At 41.8% G+C, this 19,804-nt stretch overlaps 2 protein-coding genes across 2 annotated transcripts; both read left to right on the plus strand.

Moving 5' to 3' along the window:
- The first annotated feature begins 912 nt into the window (after positions 1 to 912).
- On the plus strand, positions 913 to 7,924 carry dpm1 (dolichyl-phosphate mannosyltransferase subunit 1, catalytic). The gene is made up of 9 exons (XM_006804053.3): positions 913 to 1,075; positions 1,300 to 1,399; positions 1,584 to 1,617; positions 1,712 to 1,788; positions 2,964 to 2,989; positions 4,123 to 4,218; positions 4,334 to 4,402; positions 4,548 to 4,662; positions 7,447 to 7,924. The coding sequence occupies exons 1-9, from the start codon at positions 945 to 947 to the stop codon at positions 7,549 to 7,551; spliced, it is 753 nt and encodes a 250-aa protein (XP_006804116.2). The 5' UTR covers positions 913 to 944; the 3' UTR covers positions 7,552 to 7,924.
- Positions 7,925 to 9,888: 1,964 nt separating this feature from the next.
- adnpb (activity dependent neuroprotector homeobox b) lies at positions 9,889 to 19,157 on the plus strand. Its single transcript, XM_006804052.3, has 4 exons — positions 9,889 to 10,405; positions 13,523 to 13,639; positions 14,906 to 14,998; positions 15,184 to 19,157. The coding sequence occupies exons 2-4, from the start codon at positions 13,532 to 13,534 to the stop codon at positions 18,151 to 18,153; spliced, it is 3,171 nt and encodes a 1,056-aa protein (XP_006804115.2). The 5' UTR covers positions 9,889 to 10,405; positions 13,523 to 13,531; the 3' UTR covers positions 18,154 to 19,157.
- The last annotated feature ends 647 nt before the right edge of the window (positions 19,158 to 19,804 follow it).

The following is a 19,804-nucleotide window of genomic DNA, read 5'->3' on the forward strand; positions in this document are numbered from 1 at the left end:
ATGAATGAATTATGATCACATGGAAAAGATACCGTTTGTATGTTTGATAACATGAAATATTATTTCACACAACTTCTTACTTGTATACGGTAAGTGTTTAAAGTCAGTGACAGGTACTCAGAGATATTGTGCTCTCTGCTGCCCTCTAGGCCCAACAGACTGTCAAAACAATTTATTTGTATCTAATTATCATGCAGTTATAAGCATAATCTATGTACTATGTAGAGTACAGATCAGAGTAACATGCAGTACTGTAAGTGAAAGGCACTCTTGAGTTAAGAACACAGTATGGTATTTATTCCTCCCTCAGCTCCTTCCTCTCAGCTTGGCACCTATTCAGACACTCCCTGCACAGGAAGCTTTCTTTGACTAAGTAAAAGCTCTCTGAAATACTGACTGGTTTCTCAGTGGGTATCTTCTCAGCAATAATTGGATTCCTGTCCATCTTGATACTCTCCAGCTATAAGTGGCAGCCGGGGAGGCGGCTGAATCTGTTATCAGAAAGGCCAATGTGGCGGAGCTCCTTAATATATCTTAAGTCTATATACTGCAGAAATATACTAACCCTAAAGCTATAGAAACTATTGTTGTATGTGAAAAAAAATGAAGATCCTTCAATCACTTCACTCTCTGGCTTAATTAGATAAACTCCCCCCCTCTAGCGTATGTGTATTGTATGTTCTGGCTAATGCTTGTTTGTTTGTTTGTTTCTGGTACACAATTTCTGGAAGTACAAAACCTTTAATGCAATACTGTTTAATTTTACTTTGTATTGTACTAATCTTTAAATAAAGATCTTAAAAAACCTGCAGGAGATTAACGTTGCGTTTTTTGACATTTAGGTCCACACTCCACACCAGTTGGTGGCGGTAATGCACCATTTTGCTGTTTGCTAACCACCTATAAATAATATAAGGAAGAAGGAGCAGAAGCTCAACGTCGCCATGGCAAGCAGGAAAACTTCCCAGCCAAACCGAGACAGCGGGGACAAATACTCAGTACTATTACCCACCTACAACGAAAGAGAAAACCTGCCTTTAATAGTGTGGCTGCTTGTCAAGTATTTCGGGGAAAGGTGAGTTACTGGGAACTAGCAAAGGCTTTCCGCTTGTGCTAGCTAACGGTGGAAGTCAATGATGAGCTGTCACTAAACAAGTGTCAGCTGCTCGGCTTCAATGGGTCAGTGTAGGATTTCAAGAATATAAGAGCTGTAAGGGTAATGTTAAGCTTACTTATTGCTGCCGTATTCTTATATTTCATTTGCCTTTTGTTTTTTGTTTTTTTTGTCGTTTTTTACAGTGGTTTTAACTACGAGATTATTGTTATTGACGACGGAAGCCCAGATGGGACACTGGAGGTGGCAGAGCAGCTTCAGAAAGTCTATGGGGAGGACAAGATCGTAAGTATTAAAGCCGTAAAGATAGATATGTTACTTTAAGAAGTACCAACAGTACATCACGAAAGTGTGATACATTTATGAAATAAGAGTGCACTTTATATGTATGTTGTTTTGCTTGGGAACTATTTGCCATAGTATTTACTGTCCATGCCAAAGGATTTACTTAAACTATTTTGTGTTTCAGCTGCTACGACCAAGAGCAAAAAAATTAGGCCTAGGTAAGTATTAAACTATATCAAAATGAGTGTGTAAGCTTTAGTACATTTTGTTATCTGCTCATAAGAATGCTTGTCTTGCTGCTTCCTTTCAAAGGCACTGCCTACATCCACGGCATGAAGCATGCTTCTGGGAACTTTATCATCATAATGGATGCAGATCTTTCCCATCATGTGAGTGGAGCATGTTTCAGTCATACTGTCTGTGTTCGTCTTTTAATTGCTTGACAACAGTAAGTGGTAAAATTCTACATGTGTAACTTACAGTCTCAATATCAACTCTTAAGGTTATCTTTCTGATTAAGAAGTTAATCGTATATCAGCAGTTACTTCTTTTAGATCGGCTGACAATTCGTTACTATTCCCTAAAGCAGGGGTCTCAAACTCGCAGCCCGGGAGCCACACCCCTACTTGCGGCCCCGTATATTGCATGAAGAAATATAATGCAGTTTGGCCCTTGAAGTTACTGTTTGTTGTTGAGTGATAATATAATAAGTTTTTTAAAAAGCAAAAAACTATTGGGGCGATCGTGGTTCAAGAGTTGGGAGTTTGCCTTGTAAGGTTGCCGGTTCGAGTCCCGGCTTGGACAGTCTTGGTTGTTTTGTCCTTGGGCAAGACACTTCACCCGTTGCCTACTGGTGGTGGTCAGAGAGCCCGGTGGCGCCAGTGTCTGGCAGCCTCGCCTCTGTCAGTGCGCCCCAGGGTTGCTGTGGCTACAATGTAGCTTGCCATCACCAGTGTGTGAATGTGTGCGTGAATGGGTGGATGACTGGTTGTGTAAAGCGCTTTGGGGTCCTTAGGGACTAGTAAAGCGCTATACAAATACAGACCATTTACCATTTAATATGCAGACAACAAGAGCGAGTATAAACATGTTCAGGGATTGATTGACTGTGTTAGTTCAGTGAGAGAGTTATTTGTAAAGAAAACAATTTTCACTAGCACTGAAGAACTAATGTGTGAACTTATGTCTGCTTATTTGGTAGGTCAATGTGTATTCACAATTGCAGTTTTGTCTTGTTACACAATATTTGAAATTTAAAAAACAAACAAATAAAACACTACATTTTCAGAAATATTTGTGGGTGTTTTCAGGTTTGTTTGTTATTGTACTACTTGAAGACTAAAGTGGCCTTCCAATGAAATGACCGTACCAGCAGTGGCCCACAGCTCATTTAAGTTTGAGACCTGCCCTAAACGTCAATTGTTCTCACCTACAACTAGCAAGATACCAGGTTACTGGTATACATTCTGCCATTTCTAATGTGCCTAAAATGTTATGTACAACATGTTCTCTGTCTGCTATTTCTTGTCAGCAATTATATTAATGTTTTTCTTTTCCATTTCAGCCCAAGTTTATCCCAGAGTTTATTCAGTAAGTGTCTCTGAATTCCCATTTCCTATATTTTTATTTCTGTAGAGCCAGACTTACCTGGCTGGATTTTAGGGACCAGTGGTGATTTACAGGGAATAAAGAAAGAAAGAATCTACAGTTGGCAAACAGGGGGGGGAAAGGCTGGGATATGGTGGACTGAAAATCAGTGGCGACAGAACTGCAAACACTGTGATGAAATATGAGGAAACTTGGAATTTTTTTATTCTAATCATCATCAACATATGAGAAGTCAAGGTAGAGCTTGAGTGTCTACAGACACCGGTGAATCTGTGTGCATGGCTGCATGTTGTTTTTTTTGGGGTTTTTTTTTGTTTTTTTTAGAATGCCAATGATTTTTAGGCTACATTTAAGGTGGTTACACCCAAATATTCACTTTTAAACTTTTCAGAATTGTACAAATTATGTTTTGGCACAACTCCAATAGGCACCAACAACACAAGCATGATGGAGAGGTTCAGCTGAATAACTGAAATCCATGTAGGTGTGATGTAGCAGTGAGCTGTGTGCTACAGCATTTTGAATTTCATCACAAAGCTGAAGTAACATGGGAGTCTGTGGTAACTGACTTGATCCTGAAGCCTCAGTGATTATTAGAGGAAGTGTAATAATTTGGCACTTCTGTATTCTGCTTTAGAGTAATGTGTGCTCTGCCTTTATGTGAAGCCAGTGCTCATCTACATTCTTTCTAATGGCCAGCAGGGGGCAGTTCTTTTGGATGCAAAAAGACTTGCTTTTGTACTGGGTCATAGGAAACCAAGCCACACTGTCTGCATGTTGTGTATGAAAAGAGTAAAGTGTTGGTTCAGGCAACATATGTTGATACATACAGCACAGTCACAGAATAGCAAACAAATGTTAATGTTAGACATAACCTGAGTAAATAAAAAATAAAAAAATTGTTTGATGATCTGACGGATGTAAAGAAAAAAACAAAAAGAAAAACTTTGCACAGCACTGTTTGTCTGTCATAGCTCAGTGTCAGCCAAATATTTCAGCTAACAAATACTAAATCAGCTCCAAGAGATTAATATTTGTTCAGTACCTCTGCCTCGGATGACAGTTTTTAGTGTCTTTCCTTTATTTCAAATACCTTTTTGTTTTTGTTATGTCAGGAAGCAGAAGGAAGGCAATTACGACCTGGTTTCTGGTACCCGATACCGAGGGAACGGAGGGGTTTACGGCTGGGACCTTCGCAGGAAACTCATCAGGTCACTACGGGTTAACACTTTGTAATCAGTTTCCACTCACCAAATGGGCAGGAGGCTGAAGTTTTATATTTCTTCTTTTCTTTTTTTCTCCTCCCCTTCCTCCTCTTGTTCACAGTCGGGGGGCCAACTTTTTGGCTCAGGTGTTGTTGAGACCTGGTGCTTCAGATCTCACAGGCAGCTTCAGGTAATTGGTGTTACTGTTGTGATGATGTGAATTAAGTGCTACTGACTCTTACATTAGAGCTGTATTTTCTTTCACTACTGATGTGTTTATTTTTTTTGTTATTGTTTATTTATTTTTTATTTTTACCTCCACTGACTGACTTCAGACTATACAAGAAAAAGGTGCTGGAGAGTCTTGTTGAGCAGTGTGTGTCCAAAGGCTACGTCTTTCAGATGGAAATGATCGTCCGAGCCAGACAACTCAACTACACAATCGGAGAGGTGAGGGTCTCTCTGTCTCTGTGTTTAATTTTCAGGTAGTTCAGTGTGAGAGAAATCATTTGTGTGTCATTCGTTCTCTTGATTTTTTTTTAAGTTGAGAATTAAAAATTTGGGATTAAAGAAAATGTGGGGGTTTTTTTGTTTTGGTTTTTTTTTTGGTTTTTTTTTTTTGGTTTTTTTTTGTCATTCATGTCTTTTGAGTGCTTTTTTTTCCTCTTGATTTTATGCTAATAGAAAAATGAAAAAGCAGGCCAAGAAAACGATTTGATTCTCAGGAGTAATAAGTATCTCTTTTTTTCTTTTTTTTTTTAAAATGATTTACAGTTTTTGGCTTGCTATTAGGAGCTTTCAAACGGCATTCTGCTTCATTACTCACTTTTAGAAGTGCTGTAATAAATTTTAAACCAGTTTTTAGGGCAATTTCACAGCTTTGTCTGTGTCCAGACCACATAGCTTCAAAACCAATATGCGTATATGGGTCATATACACACAGAAATAGACTTCATAGCATGTTTGAGACTTTTTTTTAAAATATAGGATAGAGGAGCAGTTAAAAAAAAAAAACTGCATTAAATATCCTATTAGAGTAGGGGTAGCTTAAAAGCCACTACTCTTGCTAGAAGGTATACAGTGACATTTACAGGTTAGTCAGATGACAGTCGCTCTTTTTCTCTGGCTCGATGACTGTGGTACTCATGCTGAAAACACTGTGTCCTCACTGAATTGTTTTACTTATAATATGCTTTAATTGTGATAGAAAGTCTCTCTTCATTTTATTTTTTTTTGTATGTGCTTTTGTTGTTACGTACTTTTGGCTATTTATTATTTCCCAAGGGATTTTCACAGTGGATAGAAGTGCATGAGTTCTACAGCAGAGGGGTATACTATGAAACAAGTTCAACACAGCCAGTTTTCATTGTGTTAACTAGTGTGAAAAAAATCTAAAACTGGTTTCAGCGTGCTCACATAAAACGAGGTGTTTGACACGTCATGTGACTCTTCTGCTTACAAAGATCCCTTTGAATAACATTATTAGACGATGATAATAAATTGGTAATTCAAAATCTATAAAGAACATAAAAGAGTGAAATGCAGCACTGTTGCAGATAATTAATGCTGTAGAAGTTATTAATCTTGGGATTTAGTGCACAGAGCAGTAAAATAAACATTTTAATTTAAGGGAATTATTTTAATGATGAGCGTGCCTTCGGTGTTGCTGTTTACTTCTGTTTTCTAGTAGCTGCAATTCCAGGAGTGTAAAATAGTTAGCAGTAGGTCAGAATCAAATATAAAAACATTTAACTCCAAATTAACACATGCATTAATTCATTCCCATAACATGCACATAGGAAATGTGTTCTATATCCATAATAACTACTCTCAGCTCCTCCAATGTCACAAAGAGTCACTGCAGCTAGTAGCTCTGCAATATGTGATTCGTCAGTTTTCTTTCCTAACACAACGAGAGAGGGATTTGAGTCTTTTGTTCAACCTTTTTCCTGTTGAACAAGTGTGTTAACCGCTACACTGTGAAGCCACCCAAGCAGAGGATCTATATTGCACTTAAAACATGACGTGAATAATAGAATCTGAAAATTTCCGGCAGTTTTAAACCGAAACCCTGAACACAACCCGCTCCCAAGCAAGTTGTGTGTTCAGCATAAGTTACCATGGTGATTTAGCCAGGTAAAAAGAGATCCACTTTCACCCACAGAAACCTCAGACTTTAAGCTCCAGATAGCTCACTAAGCACTTGATCTTCCCTCGTATTACACCCCTCAAGAGTGCAGTAACTTGTGCCTCCTTCTGGTATCAAACCCATGATGTCCACACTATGGAGTCACTTCCTGTAGTTTAGGTAAAGTTAAATATTATCTCAGTGTTCATGTACCGTAAATCCTGGACTACAGAGCGCACCTGATTAAAAGCCGCATGCTCTAATTTTAGAAAGAGAATCAATTTTGTACTTGTACAGGCCGCACCGGATTTTAAGCCGTATGCGTTTCACTTGTAATATGAGATATTTACACAGAAAGATTACACGTGAGGATTTTTAACGTTTAATTGAATCTGTAAGGTAACATAAACATGGTAACATAAACGTTATGGTAACATACAAAAATACATACTGCAAATGCTTTTTTTTTCCTCAAGCAGCGCCTATAACACGGCTACCTTTAAGTATACGTACGTATCGGTAACACGCAAATTACGTTGCTTATGAGGGTTTTTTTTTTTACGGAACAGTGCACAAACAACATTACAAAAATATATACCGTGTATATATACTACTTATCAGTTTTATTGGTCTACTGTTACCAGGCAAAATGTTTTTGGCCGCATGAAAAAAAAAATAAAAATGCATTAGCCACACGTCAGTATAAGCCGCAGTGTTCAGTGTGGGGGGGAAAAAGTAGCGGCTTATGACCCGAAAACTACGGTAATTTCTTTTCTGAAAGCTTCATTTTTATTTAAGTTAAGAATTTATTTTTTTTTAAATGCTTTTAGTTTTTAGTTCCGTTTTAGCCATCTATATTTACCATGTGCAAAGACAATTTGACACAGTTTCACATTTGTGAAGTTATTATTTTGGTATATTAAACATGCAAAACAGGTCTAGGTCAAACCCACCTACAGACAGTTTTCTAGATATGAATAAAGTCTACTTTTAAGCTAAAGGAAGTGTTCAGAGTAAATTAAACTAACGTTAACTCTTCTCTTAACTAGTGAATCCTCTGATTTTTTTTTTTTTCTTGTAAAACAAATCTGCTGTTCTTCCAACAGGTACCCATTTCCTTTGTGGACAGAGTTTATGGAGAGTCCAAACTAGGAGGGAATGAGATCGTATCGTACGCAAAGGGACTGCTCATGCTTTTTGCCACAACATGATCAGTTTGTAAAATCCACAGGCCTGTAGTCTTCCTCTCACTGTGTTTAATATAGTTCTATCAGAATTGTAATGAGGAGGGGGGAAAAAACTCCACTTGCCTGTGGTCAGACAGCAACATGACAGCAAATACCAAGGGAGACGTCTCTCCCTGTTAGGTATAAATATAAAAGAAGTCCCTGTCAGTAGACCTTCAACATAGTGCTTTACATTCCCATCATCCTCTTTAATCAGTTTCTGGCAAAGTGTCTCATCATTCCCGGCCCAGACAGCTGACGGAACTCTGCATTAACAAGCTGTCCTATGACTTAAAGTGCACACAGAAGTCCTCCACCTATGATTGATTGTATAGAATTAAACTGTTTTTTATCACTGGCCTTGATTTTTTTTTCCTTTTGGGATGCAGGCAGCTTCTCTTACTGATGTTCTTTAAGGAGTTTAAAGCCTGAAATAAACATGATTGTCTATTAATATTTTGGACACAGAACATTGACCTCCAAGATCTTTCAGTAAATTGGCTTTTTCCTGATAATTATTGTAGTAGTGACTCTATACTGCCCTTATGGAAGTTTAACTCTGTCATTCTCAACAAATAAATATTTTTCTTCCCATTTCTTCATTGCATATTAGGGGGAAAAAGTTCCAGTTGTAGGTTCTTTACTGGTTTTCAGATTGCTGTAAATGCATTTGATCACAACACCATTAACCTTTTGGATTCCACTGTTATCACGCGAGTCTACTGACAAGTTTGCGTGTATTAGCAGAATGTTACCATTTAAAGGACAAAATGAGCTTCAGTGTAAGAAAAAGTCAAGGACATAAGTTGTTTCATTATGGAGAATGTCGCCAGTGCCCCCTGCAGGGCCCCCGCTGAATTGCGACCAATTCCTGAACAACGGAGTTAACGGGAGGTGGAGTAACTACATCCAAACTTTTGGACCCCCCTACAGTAACTGACCGTGTTCTCTTCAGAGGGTTAGGCTGATGAGGAGTTGATCAGTGATGGTGTTTGGCCACTAAGTAACCTTTTCCCTTGTGTTATTTAAATTTCAAGTAAAGGAATAATTTTGTGTTTTATTATTTTGTGTTGGTTTCTTTGTTTTACAAACATAACACTCATCATCCATATTTCCGTATACAGTTGGTCCTGTTAAAGAGGGACTATAAAAAAAAACCTTTACCAAGTCTCTTTATTAGTTAACAACTTGAGTTGGGTTTCACATGCATAAAATCAAGAACTGTGTACACTGATCACAGCTCTGTGAGTGGTTCAATACTGTTGATCGCACATGTGGCTTTATTTTGAATCCGATATATTAAGAGAAGTAATTCTGGACCTCACTGATCTTTGAACCCCAGCTCTAAAACGACTTATTTAAACTGAAAACAGAAGCCAGATGTTGTGCCTCACCAGAGGCTTACCCAGACATATGGTAAGTAATAAGGTAATATGGTAAGGTTCATTGTTGGCCTTGAAACAGGAGTTTGGGGCATTCAATTATATCTCATATTTCTCCCCACTACGCTTTTACATACTGCTCCTGAGGCTTTAATGGTCAAGCCTCTACAGCTCTGCTACATGGTATAAATGTGCTTTAACTGGAAGAACACATTATTATTATTGCGTCTGCCCCTTGAAAACTAGCTCATAATGAACAACCCATTCCGCAGCCTCAGCCAGTCAGGAGACGGAACATCAACACTTGACATTAAATATCACATGCAAGGCTGGCAAGCAGCTGCTGTATTGCATTGCCCTCCACAGCAAACCTGAATACAATAGAGTGGCATGAGTGTGAGTGACAGCGATGATGGGGTGAAAAGGTAGGATGGGCAAAAATCCACCCGACCTGATGGAGAACTTTTGCCTCACTTTATCCATGTGAATGCAGTGACACTCTGGCCTGAGTGCTGATAACAGAACTATTCTTTGGAGCAGCCCTTCTCCTGGCACTGTACAGGAAAGTAGTCCCGGCCACTTCGGTAGGCTCGGGCAGCTATAGTACAGCGCCACCTAACGTTGCCTCAGTCGTTCATGGCACTCCAGCTGAGTGCTGAGGCACTGTGTTCATCCGTCCCTCCACAAGGGAGGGGATGGGGTTGGGGGTGGGGGACGCCAGATGTAGCCAGAATGCGCGTGCGCACTACTCCGGTGGAAACCTACTCCGGTAGGACGCCCGCTATCGGTGAGTTCCCGCAAATACTGTGTTGGGTTGTTTACCCCACAGAGTCAGACACCGACACCAAATGCCTGCCGCAAGGTCTGATAGACGACACGGGTTTTCCTTTGAACAGACATTTGCTTAATTGGTTAAATTGATTGACAGACCAATCAAGAGTTTCTAATGAGCCGGCCTCGCGAGGTTCTCACAATTTATGCTAATCAAGTCGATGTCACTTCCGCCCCTTTTATTTGCGCCATTTTGGATAGGGCAGTTTCTAGGCTGGATGTGTATTGTCTGTCAGAGAAGAGAATGGGCAAAGCGTTATAGGCTAACAGGCACTCGTAGGTAGAGTTAAATGCGATTTATTTGAACGAGTAGTTGTTCCTCAAAAACAAGGCATGTGCCCACCCTCACCACTCCAGGGAATGGAGCTTTTAATTGTCTAATGAAGCTGCAAGGCTTTTCGCTCCCGTTGGCCGACCGGAGGGAAGAGGATAGCCCTTGTCGGCGAGGGACAGTCGGGTTTGGAGGATAGACTCGCGTTCGGTCGACTCGTTCTTCTGGCGAAGCAAGCTGTCACCTTAAAGGATATTGGCGGAGATATCCGAGCAAGTGAAAGTGTCTCTACATCGCCTCAGCCATCCTGAGGTGACACATTTCACTGAGACGGGAGCGCTGGATGTGAACGCAGGTAAACTTGTCTGTCTTAGTGTTCGGCGTTACCCTGAGGGAGTGAGAGTTTGCTGTTAGCCGTAGCTACCTGCGCTGATGCGGTGGGTGGCGATGAACTACAGCTAAGGTAACTTGGCTGTCGATGTTCTGTTACTCCCTGTAAGGGGCGCAAGCTCAAGTTGAATTACTTGTCCAGTAGGTTTGTTTATAGCAGCCAACAAAAACTAAATGCAGACAGGTGTTGTTTGTGGTTAAATAAGGGCACAAAAGGCGGAACTATTATTATTATTGTTATTATTTCAGCCAGTATTGTTAGTGCGAGTTTGGCTAGCCTAGCATGCTAACTTAGCGCGGTGTGTCCCCATTCTTTGTCAGTGACAGCATCTCCCTGCCAAATCTATCGATTTGGATTTTGCCAGATGTTTATCACTGACACCAGCGTGGACCCAGCGCACGATTTATTTGTCTCTGTCGCTCATGACGCCGGGCTTGCTGGTCTTTGATGCGAAGAAGGCTCCTGGTGTCGAAAGTGTAGCTGTATTACTGGACACAGAGTTATCTTCAACCCGGTATAGGTTGTGCATTTTACATGTCTACAGCCGTACCCGAGATCATGCGGGTTTGCATTTGAAGCCTCAGAGATTATTAGAGCTTGATCAGAGGTCAGCCAGGTGAGAAGAGGGTTGTGATGCACTAGAAACGCTGAGAGGATGGCTGTCACTTGACTGGGACAAGAGTCAGGTTATGATCAGGAAATATCAACCTCATATACATCTGTAATAGCAAGTGCTGCAGGCAAGCATCAAGTTCAATGATACAACTGTGCATTGAAAGCTTGAAAGCATCTCAAACTTTTTCTGGTGTCAGAGTGGACATGGATGTCACCAGAAGCTTCTGCCCTCATCCCTACATTGAATATAGAAGTGTAAACAGCAGCTGGGAGACAGGTTTTTGTGTCCTGGTGAGGGACTGAGTGAGGAATTATGTGGTTAGAGGCTTGAAGGCCTCCTGTTTTCTTCTTTTTTTACACCACCATGATTGGGTAGGGGGGCCTTTTTCTTCTCCCTGATCTAAGAAGAGCAGAGAGCCGCCTCCTATTGCCTTTCCTTCCTTTCCTCTTCCTTCTCTCCCTCCCTTCCCTCCTACTCAGCCTCTCCTGTTTCTTTTTTCCTCTTGCTCCTTTTCTTACCCCCCTTCACTTCTATCTATCTCCCACTCTCTCACCCTCTTCCATTTTCTCTCTCCCCCTTCAGCCTCTTCCCCGCCTTTCCTCACCCTCCCCTCTGAGCCTGTCTGTCCAACCTTCCTGCCTCCCCATCCCTTCCCCCTCTCCACTTCCGTCGCTCACTCTGTCCTCTCTGCTTTCCTATCATCTCTCTCCTCACACTCCTTCTACCCTCACTCACTCCCCCACCCTGCCTCTCACTCTCCCTCCTCCTTCTCCCTGCTCCCTCACCCACCACCACCTCATCCTCTCACACTCGCCCTCCCCCTTCCCTGATTTCTCTCGCTCCTTCTGTCCCTCCCCTTCCTCCCTTCCTACCCCCACCCCCCCACTCCCCTTCTCCCACTGCAGACATATTGTAGAGGCTGCTGCTGACTCAATAGGAGGCGCCATTCTGTGATGGTATTGCGAGGCAGGGAGGAGAAAAAAGGGGGCAGGCAGAATATAGGGAGGCTTACATAATGGAATTCCTCTCTAGCGCCATCTACAAGTAATGGGCGGAAACAGGATAGAGACACATAGAGGGGAAGTGGGCAGGGGTGTGTGAGGCTTGCACTCCCTTTTGCTCAGTTTCCACTGTAAGACCAATGTGAGGCAAGTAGAACTGTGGGGCTGCTGGGCGGATTGACAGAAAGGTCTCCTCACTGGACCAACAGATGGTAGAATCCACAGCCCCAATCAACTTGAGTTTTCTAGAAGGGGAAATAAGCGGAGGTGTTCACAGGAATTGTTTGGGAATGTGCTGTTTATTGTCGCTGAGCTGCCTTCATGCCGTTGTACATCAGTGACCTTTGACCTCAGTAGTTTGGAGCTTTGATTTGAGTAGATGCATCAGACTGTTTGGTAAATACATTAACAACACTTGTGTCCTTTGGCTGACTCACTTTATTGATAAGTGATATTGATAATAACAGCTGGGAGGATCTGTGTGCTTCTGTCTTTGCATTAGCAATGACACTTCTAACTCGTTGAGCTCTGGCTCGCCTGGTGGAAGTTGTATCCTGGCATCCATGTGCATTCTTGTGCAAATGAATGAGATAAAGCAGGAACCCTGTTATGAAAAATCCCACAACTCGATGTCATAAGCTCTGCAGGGTAACATTTACATTTTGTTATTCTGGGGTCTGAAAAGGTTTTCTGGAAACATGTTTGCATCACCCTATTAACCTCTGTGAGAGAATAAAAGCTTTGCTGCTAGCTATTTCTGACAGAACTTGGTGGCATGTGTCAACGTAGAGAAAGCCCAAGTGTGAGTTATGGAAAAAAAAAAAAAAAATCATTACAGCCGAATTCCATTTACCTGCTCCAGTTGTGTGGTTCTTGTATTGTTTGCCCTGACCTACTGGGGCATTTTAATAAAGCAGAGCTATTGCTCAGAGTGTTGCTAACACCTCATGTGTTTTCTGCCCTGTCAAGATGAGTGTCCTCTGTGGAAACTGCCTTTGTAATTAAGACAGGGGTTAGTCTTAACTGAGTGACGAACATGCAGAACTTCCACAGTAAAAGTGAATCTTTTTAAGGACGCAGTTTTAGTTGGGTCGTTGAATTGTAGTGTCTTGCAGATGAGTCCATACAGTCACAATAAATCATATGAACATCTGCACAAAACTTTGCAGTCACAACTCGTTTCCATGTCTCAGTAAAGTGATAATAAAGTCAAAATACAAAAAAAAGACATCACTTTAATAGTTGAAAGCTGTGTTCTTCGTGTCTGAAAAGAAGTTTTGAACCCACAATCTTTTTTAGGATTTATGAAAGGCAGGTAACATCATGTAAACTGTGCATTTCAGTAAACTGTGCATTTCAGCTAACTGTTTATTCCCTGACCTTTTGGCTTCAGTTACGAGACACCTGTCCAAAATCTGCCCTGCACCTGTTGATAGCATGGATGTGTTTGTGTTTTCTGTTCAGGCAGGCAGAATGTTCCAGCTCCCCGTCAATAACCTGGGCAGTCTGCGGAAAGCAAGGAAAAATGTCAAAAAGGTCCTCGGAGACATTGGCCTGGAGTTCTGTAGAGATCACCTAGAGGTGAGTGTGCAGGCTTTGGTGTTTTTTACAGTTACGCATGCAGCATCTATGTAGATAATTTCTTAAAGTATTAACTGGATTCTTAAAATAGTATTTGAAATATTATGATGGTAAGATTAGTTTTTTTTTTTTTTTTTGACATGTCATTTCATTTAGGAGAAAGATGATCCTCGTCATTAAAAAAAAAAAACAGTGCAGTGGTCAGAAAAACATCTCAAACTCCACATGCCTCAATCAGTATGTTAAAGTTCATAACACTACAACTAGGAAAAGATTGAGAAAGCCATGAGACAGTCTCTTCTCTCTAAAGCAAATGCCTCACAACAGCTGTCTAGCACGGTGGTGGAGGGTTGATGATTTTGGCTTTTTTGCAACAATAGGATGTGGGCATCTTTCAGTCCCTTAGTCAGCCTTCAACTCCTCAATATACACCAACGTATTCTAGAGTCAAATCTGAGGCCTTCTGTCCAACTGTTAAAGCTAGGCAAAAACTGTGTCATGATTCCTAGCAGAGCAGGAAATCTACAGCAGAATGACTTAAAAATAATAGAATCAAGGTTCTGCAATGGCCCACTCAAAGTCTCGAACTTAACTCAGTTTGAAATGCAGCAGTGTGACTTTTAAGAGAGCTGTGCATAAATGAATACCCACTAACTTCAGTGAATTGAAGCAACAGTGTAAAGAAGGGTGGGCCAAAATTCTTCTACAAATATGTAAAGGACTGAAAAAGTCACAATGAAAACAATAAATAAAAGTGTGTGCAAACGATATCAAAAGCATCACCAACTGAGTTCTTTAGACACAGTTTGCAGTTACGTCACTAACTGCTGCATACAGCTTGTAAGTTTAGGTGTAGGAAGCATAAAAAACCTGCAAACTGTTGACCCTTGATTTTTTTTTTTTTTTGTTTACTTTGTTTGTTAGTTCCCCCTCTAGCTACTGATGCAATGCTGAGCAAGCTTTTTTCAGTCTGTACTGGACTAACATTGGGTCCAAATATCTGATTGGTAGATGATGATGAGAGACCTTAAAGTAAGTGTTTTTCAGATCACTGTAAAAGGGTGCAGTCACAGGTGTGAGTTACTTAAAATAAAATGGAAAACTCAAATCCTTCATCTAGTTAGTGTCTGATTGACATGCAAGAAGGCAAGAAGGCTTCTTCATATATACGTATGTTTCATTCTTTGTCTTGTGACAGATTCAAGTATTGTTCTGCTGAGTGATTGAATCTTTTCACTTATTTATGTTAAATTCTTTGTTTGCTAGGACTATAAAGACTTCACTCCTCCTGAGGTGTATATAAAGCACACTAGCTGGGAGGATGTCTGTATGTGGGAACCATCGCATACCAAAGCCCAGGTGTGTGACATGTAATCGCAACTTCTTTTGCACATATTGTAATACATTACTGCGATTTTTTTTTTTTCTCATTTTAAACACGTGTATAATATATAATTATAATGATTTGTTTAAATCACAAAAACAACCTTTTTTTTTTTTTTGTTGTTGTTGTTGTTTTTGTCTCCTACCATCTCTCTCTCCAGGACTACCGCTCAAAACCTTTCTGCTGTTCTGGCTGCCTCTTCTCATCCAAGTACTTCTCTGCGTACAAAAGCCATTTCCGCAATGTACACAGCGAGGACTTTGAAAACAATATTCTGCTCAACTGCCCCTACTGCACTTACAATGGCAACAAAAAGACTCTGGAAACACACATTAAACTTTTCCACATGCCCAATAACACTGTGCGGCAGGGCCCCGGTGGTATGGCGGGAGCTGGTGGGATCATGATGAAGGACGGGCTGCTGAAGAGAAGCGGGGACAGTGTGGAACAGGCGGTGTACTACTGCAAAAAGTGCACCTACAGGGACCCTTTGTACAATGTAGTGCGAAAGCACATCTATCGGGAACACTTTCAGCAGGTGGCCCAGCCCTACATTGTGAAACCAGGAGACAAGGCTAATGCTCACAACGGTGGCACAGACGGTACTAACACGAACAACGTGAGCAGCAACCAGATTCACTGCAAGAAGTGTCTGTTTGTTCCACGGACCTATGAGGCACTAGTCCAACATGTCATTGAGGACCACGAGAGGATTGGTTACCAGGTCACTGCAATGATTGGACACACCAGCGTGATCGTCCCCCGTCCCAAACCCATCATCATGATGCCCCCAAAAACCCAAGGAGACAAAACCATCATTGGGATGGGCCCTAAAGGTGCAGTAATGGCTTCTACCAGGTCTCCTAGCTCACAGCAGCTGGGTCGACTTGTCATGGCATCAAAGACTGGTTTCAACTCTCAGAGTCTTCTGTCGGGATTGAAACACGATGCTATAGGATTAAAGGCTGGTACCACGCAGCCGTTCTCTATTGGCAGCCAGCAAGTTCGAGTTACTTTGCCCGGTAACGCCCAAGTTTCTGTGCCACAGCAGTCACACGCAGCAAAGCAGCTTATTTCTGGTGGCAGCCTACGGAGCCCAGTTATGCTCGGTGCTTCTTCCTCACTCAAATCAAACCCTCTTGGTTCACGTGTTCAAGCAGCAGCTACTACTGTAGCCTCTGTTACGGCTAAGAAAGGTGGCTCATCTGTCCTTGGCACATCCTATACCCAGAAGTGGAAAATCTGCACCATCTGCAATGAGCTCTTCCCGGAGAATGTGTACAGTTCTCATTTTGAGAAGGAACACAAAGCAGAGAAGGTGCCTGCTGTGGCCAACTACATCATGAAAATTCACAATTTCACCAGCAAGTGTCTCTACTGTAACCGCTATCTCCCCAGTGACACATTGTTAAACCACATGTTGATCCACGGTCTGTCTTGTCCACACTGCCGTGCAACCTTCAATGACGTTGAGAAGATGGTGGCCCACATGCGGCTGTCACACCCAGATGAGAGAGTTGGCCCACGCACAGACTCTCCTCTGACTTTTGACCTCACTTTGCAGCAGGGTAATCCCAAAAACGTTCAGTTGATTGTTACTACATACAACATGAGAGATGCCCCTGAGGAGTCAGTGGCATTTCATGCTCAAAATAGCTCCTCTGTATCATCAGCCTTGTCTGCCTCGCTAATATCAGGTAAGAGGTTAATGCCTCAGCACCCACCCAAAACACCTTCAGGGGCTGCTGACAGTGTACCAGCAAAGATTGCCCCACAGGCATCTGTACCATACAAGAGGGATGTGGGCAAGACTTTATGTCCTCTTTGCTTCTCTATCCTTAAAGGCCCAATCTCAGACTCACTGGCCCACCATCTGAGAGAGAGGCATCAGGTCATACAAACAGTTCACCCAGTAGAAAAGAAACTGACTTACAAGTGTATTCACTGCTTGGGAGTTTATACAAGTAACATGACTGCCTCCACTATCACACTACATTTGGTGCACTGTCGAGGTGTAGGGAAGTCCCAGAATGGGCAAGATAGCCGGGCAGCCCATTCTTCTCGGGTCAGTCCGGCTCAGAGCAGTGCCCTCAAACGGGCCAGCTTTGATAGCTCTGAGGCTAGTGCACCAAAACGAAGGAGGCCAGGACCGCCTGGGGAAAGGGCCCACCCCAGGGATATCAATGGTCCGTCCGGATTTGTAGAAAACCCGGATGAACCTGTTGTCCTGGCACTTGACCCCAAAGGACACGAAAACCTGTCATACGAATCCAAGAAGGCATTTCTAACGCAGTATTTCAGTCGAGCACCATATCCTACACAAAGGGAGGTGGAGAAGCTGGCAGCCAGCCTGTGGCTGTGGAAGTCTGACATCGCTAGCCACTTTGTCAACACAAGGAGGAAGTGCGTACAGGAATGTGAAACCCAGGGCGCCAGCGTGTTGCTTGGGTTCAGTATGCATGAGCTCAGCAAAGTTAGCCACGAGCTGGCGTTCGGTCAGGATGGCGTGTGCGAGGGCAGACGTGGCAAACGGCGGACATCTAGGATGCATATGGGACTATCGGAGCAGGCTCTGCAGAGACACAGGGAGCTTATAGCTGCTAATGGTGGCATAGCTCCACTACCAAAAAGAAAGCCAGCTGCGAATGTGGAAGATACTAAAGCAAAGCCATCTGCCCCAAATCCCAACAGTGCCAGCAAAGACCAACCCAAGACAATCAACAGCACCTTACCACAGAAAATGCCTCTAGACCTCTCCGAACCTATAGCTATCGACTCTGACAGTGATGAGGAAGAGCAGCAGGAGGATAACAAGGAAGCAGAGGGAGAGGTACATCTCCATGGTAACCAGCAGCTTACTGGAGCTAAGGAAAGAATGGAGCCAAGGACAAGGGCCAAGATTGTTTCAGATCTAGATGATCTCTCAGACGACGACGATGATGACGACGATGAGGATGACGACGATGAAGATGAAGGGGTGCACGTCGAGAATGGTTTTGGACCCACAGAGGGCTCAGGAAGACAGAGTGCTAAAGCAAGAGACACTCTACCCATCATCATTCCCAAGTTTGTCCCATCATCAGCAAGAAGCAGGAGAGACGCAGCCCAGCTGGGCAAGCAGCAGGTGTGACTGATAAAAAATCAAAAGACTCGCACACTCAAGAGAGGCACTTAAGATTTGATCGCCTCGCCTGAACTGAAGGACACTGCACAGCAACACTAGGCATCTGTGAAGGAGGGAGCGACGAGGGAACTCGAACACAAGCCATCCAATGACTTCTAAGGGCAGCAGCTAGGACTCATGTAAAGATTTGTGAACAAAGTTTAAATGTTGTTTTTTTTGTTTTGTTTTTCCCCCCAGAGCAGGGGAGGGAAGGTGTAAAGATACTGATGTTACACCAAACAAAGTTTTTTGCCTTCTATATACTTTAGTACATTGGGGTGGAGTCCTAACGGTGATGTAGCCATTGAGCTTGGCTTAAAATACTGAGATGTTTTGAGGTCAGGCTTTGAAGCTGACTAACTAATCCATCATTTTTCATGTAGTTCTCCTCAGATAGGTAGTGTAAATTTGTACAGTCTTTTAGACATGTTTGGACACATGATGCTGTACATGTACTCTTAAATATTTGCTATTACCTGTGTGTAAGGTAGCCTCATATGTTCTACATTGGTATGCTTAACATACAATAGGTGTTGCTTTGGTGGCTGGTATTTTCTGGTATGTTTATTTTTTAACCAAAACTAGTTTCTTTGCAAAATAATATATCTATAAATAAACGAACAGTTTTTTTTTGTTTGGATTTTAGATATTATTTTAATTTTTAATGAATTCTTTTGTGGAATGATAGTGGAAAGCAGCATTTCAGCCACTTTTTGCAGCCTCTTGCTCCTTATCCCTGACTGTACTGTACTTGCCTTCTATTTTCACAATTTTCACTCGATGTTTTGCTCCCCCTTCAAGACTGGACAGTAATCAGCAAACTGACATCCACAATAGTGAAAGCATTTTTTTTTCCAAAAAAGATATTGTGTTTTATATGTGTTCTTTGAATTGTGTGTATTTGTTTTCATTTTCCACTTTAGCATTTATGAACAATAAAGTGCTGTAATTGTGCTTCTCAGACAGTCAAAGCGACACTGGTTTCTTTTTTTCACATACTCGAGACTTTGAAGCTTTGAATGCATTTCTTCTTAAAAGGGATTTATTAAGCTTTATTTTCTGCCATATAATCTGACTGATGTAGAATTTTTAAGACCGATACCAGTATTTGTTACCAGTGGATATATCATTTTTCTTTAAGACAAATAATGTATCAAGTCTTACTGCATTGCATTTGTGTTATTTAGGAGTCCTTACCAAGGTACAAAATAATCTTGTGACAAGAAGGATTGTTGTGTTCCAAATATGTGTTACCAATGGAGAATTTGCAGAATGCCCTCTGCTGGACAAATTATGCAGTCACTAATAACATGGGTGAAGGGTGTTTCTCCCATCTTTATTTTTTTTCTCTTTTAATTCTTATTTATTGGTCGATTTAAATGACACACTGGCACATGGCTAATATCAGCACGGCTGATGTATCAGTCAGGCTCTAAAATATACTGTTACAGTGGTGGAGCCTCATATTTAACATATTATTTAACAAATAATTGAGTCAGTGAGGCACAAGTGATCCCTGTGTTTCAGTATTTTTTTTTCTGCTCTTGGCTTAGTATGATGTCAGAGAGGATCTACCTGCTGTTCAAAGCTTTTGTTTTACAGGGGGCTTAAAGGGAGG

This window comes from Neolamprologus brichardi, chromosome 20 (genome assembly GCF_056152115.1).
Source record: "Neolamprologus brichardi isolate AB-2024 chromosome 20, ASM5615211v1, whole genome shotgun sequence".
Lineage (NCBI taxonomy): Eukaryota > Metazoa > Chordata > Actinopteri > Cichliformes > Cichlidae > Neolamprologus > Neolamprologus brichardi.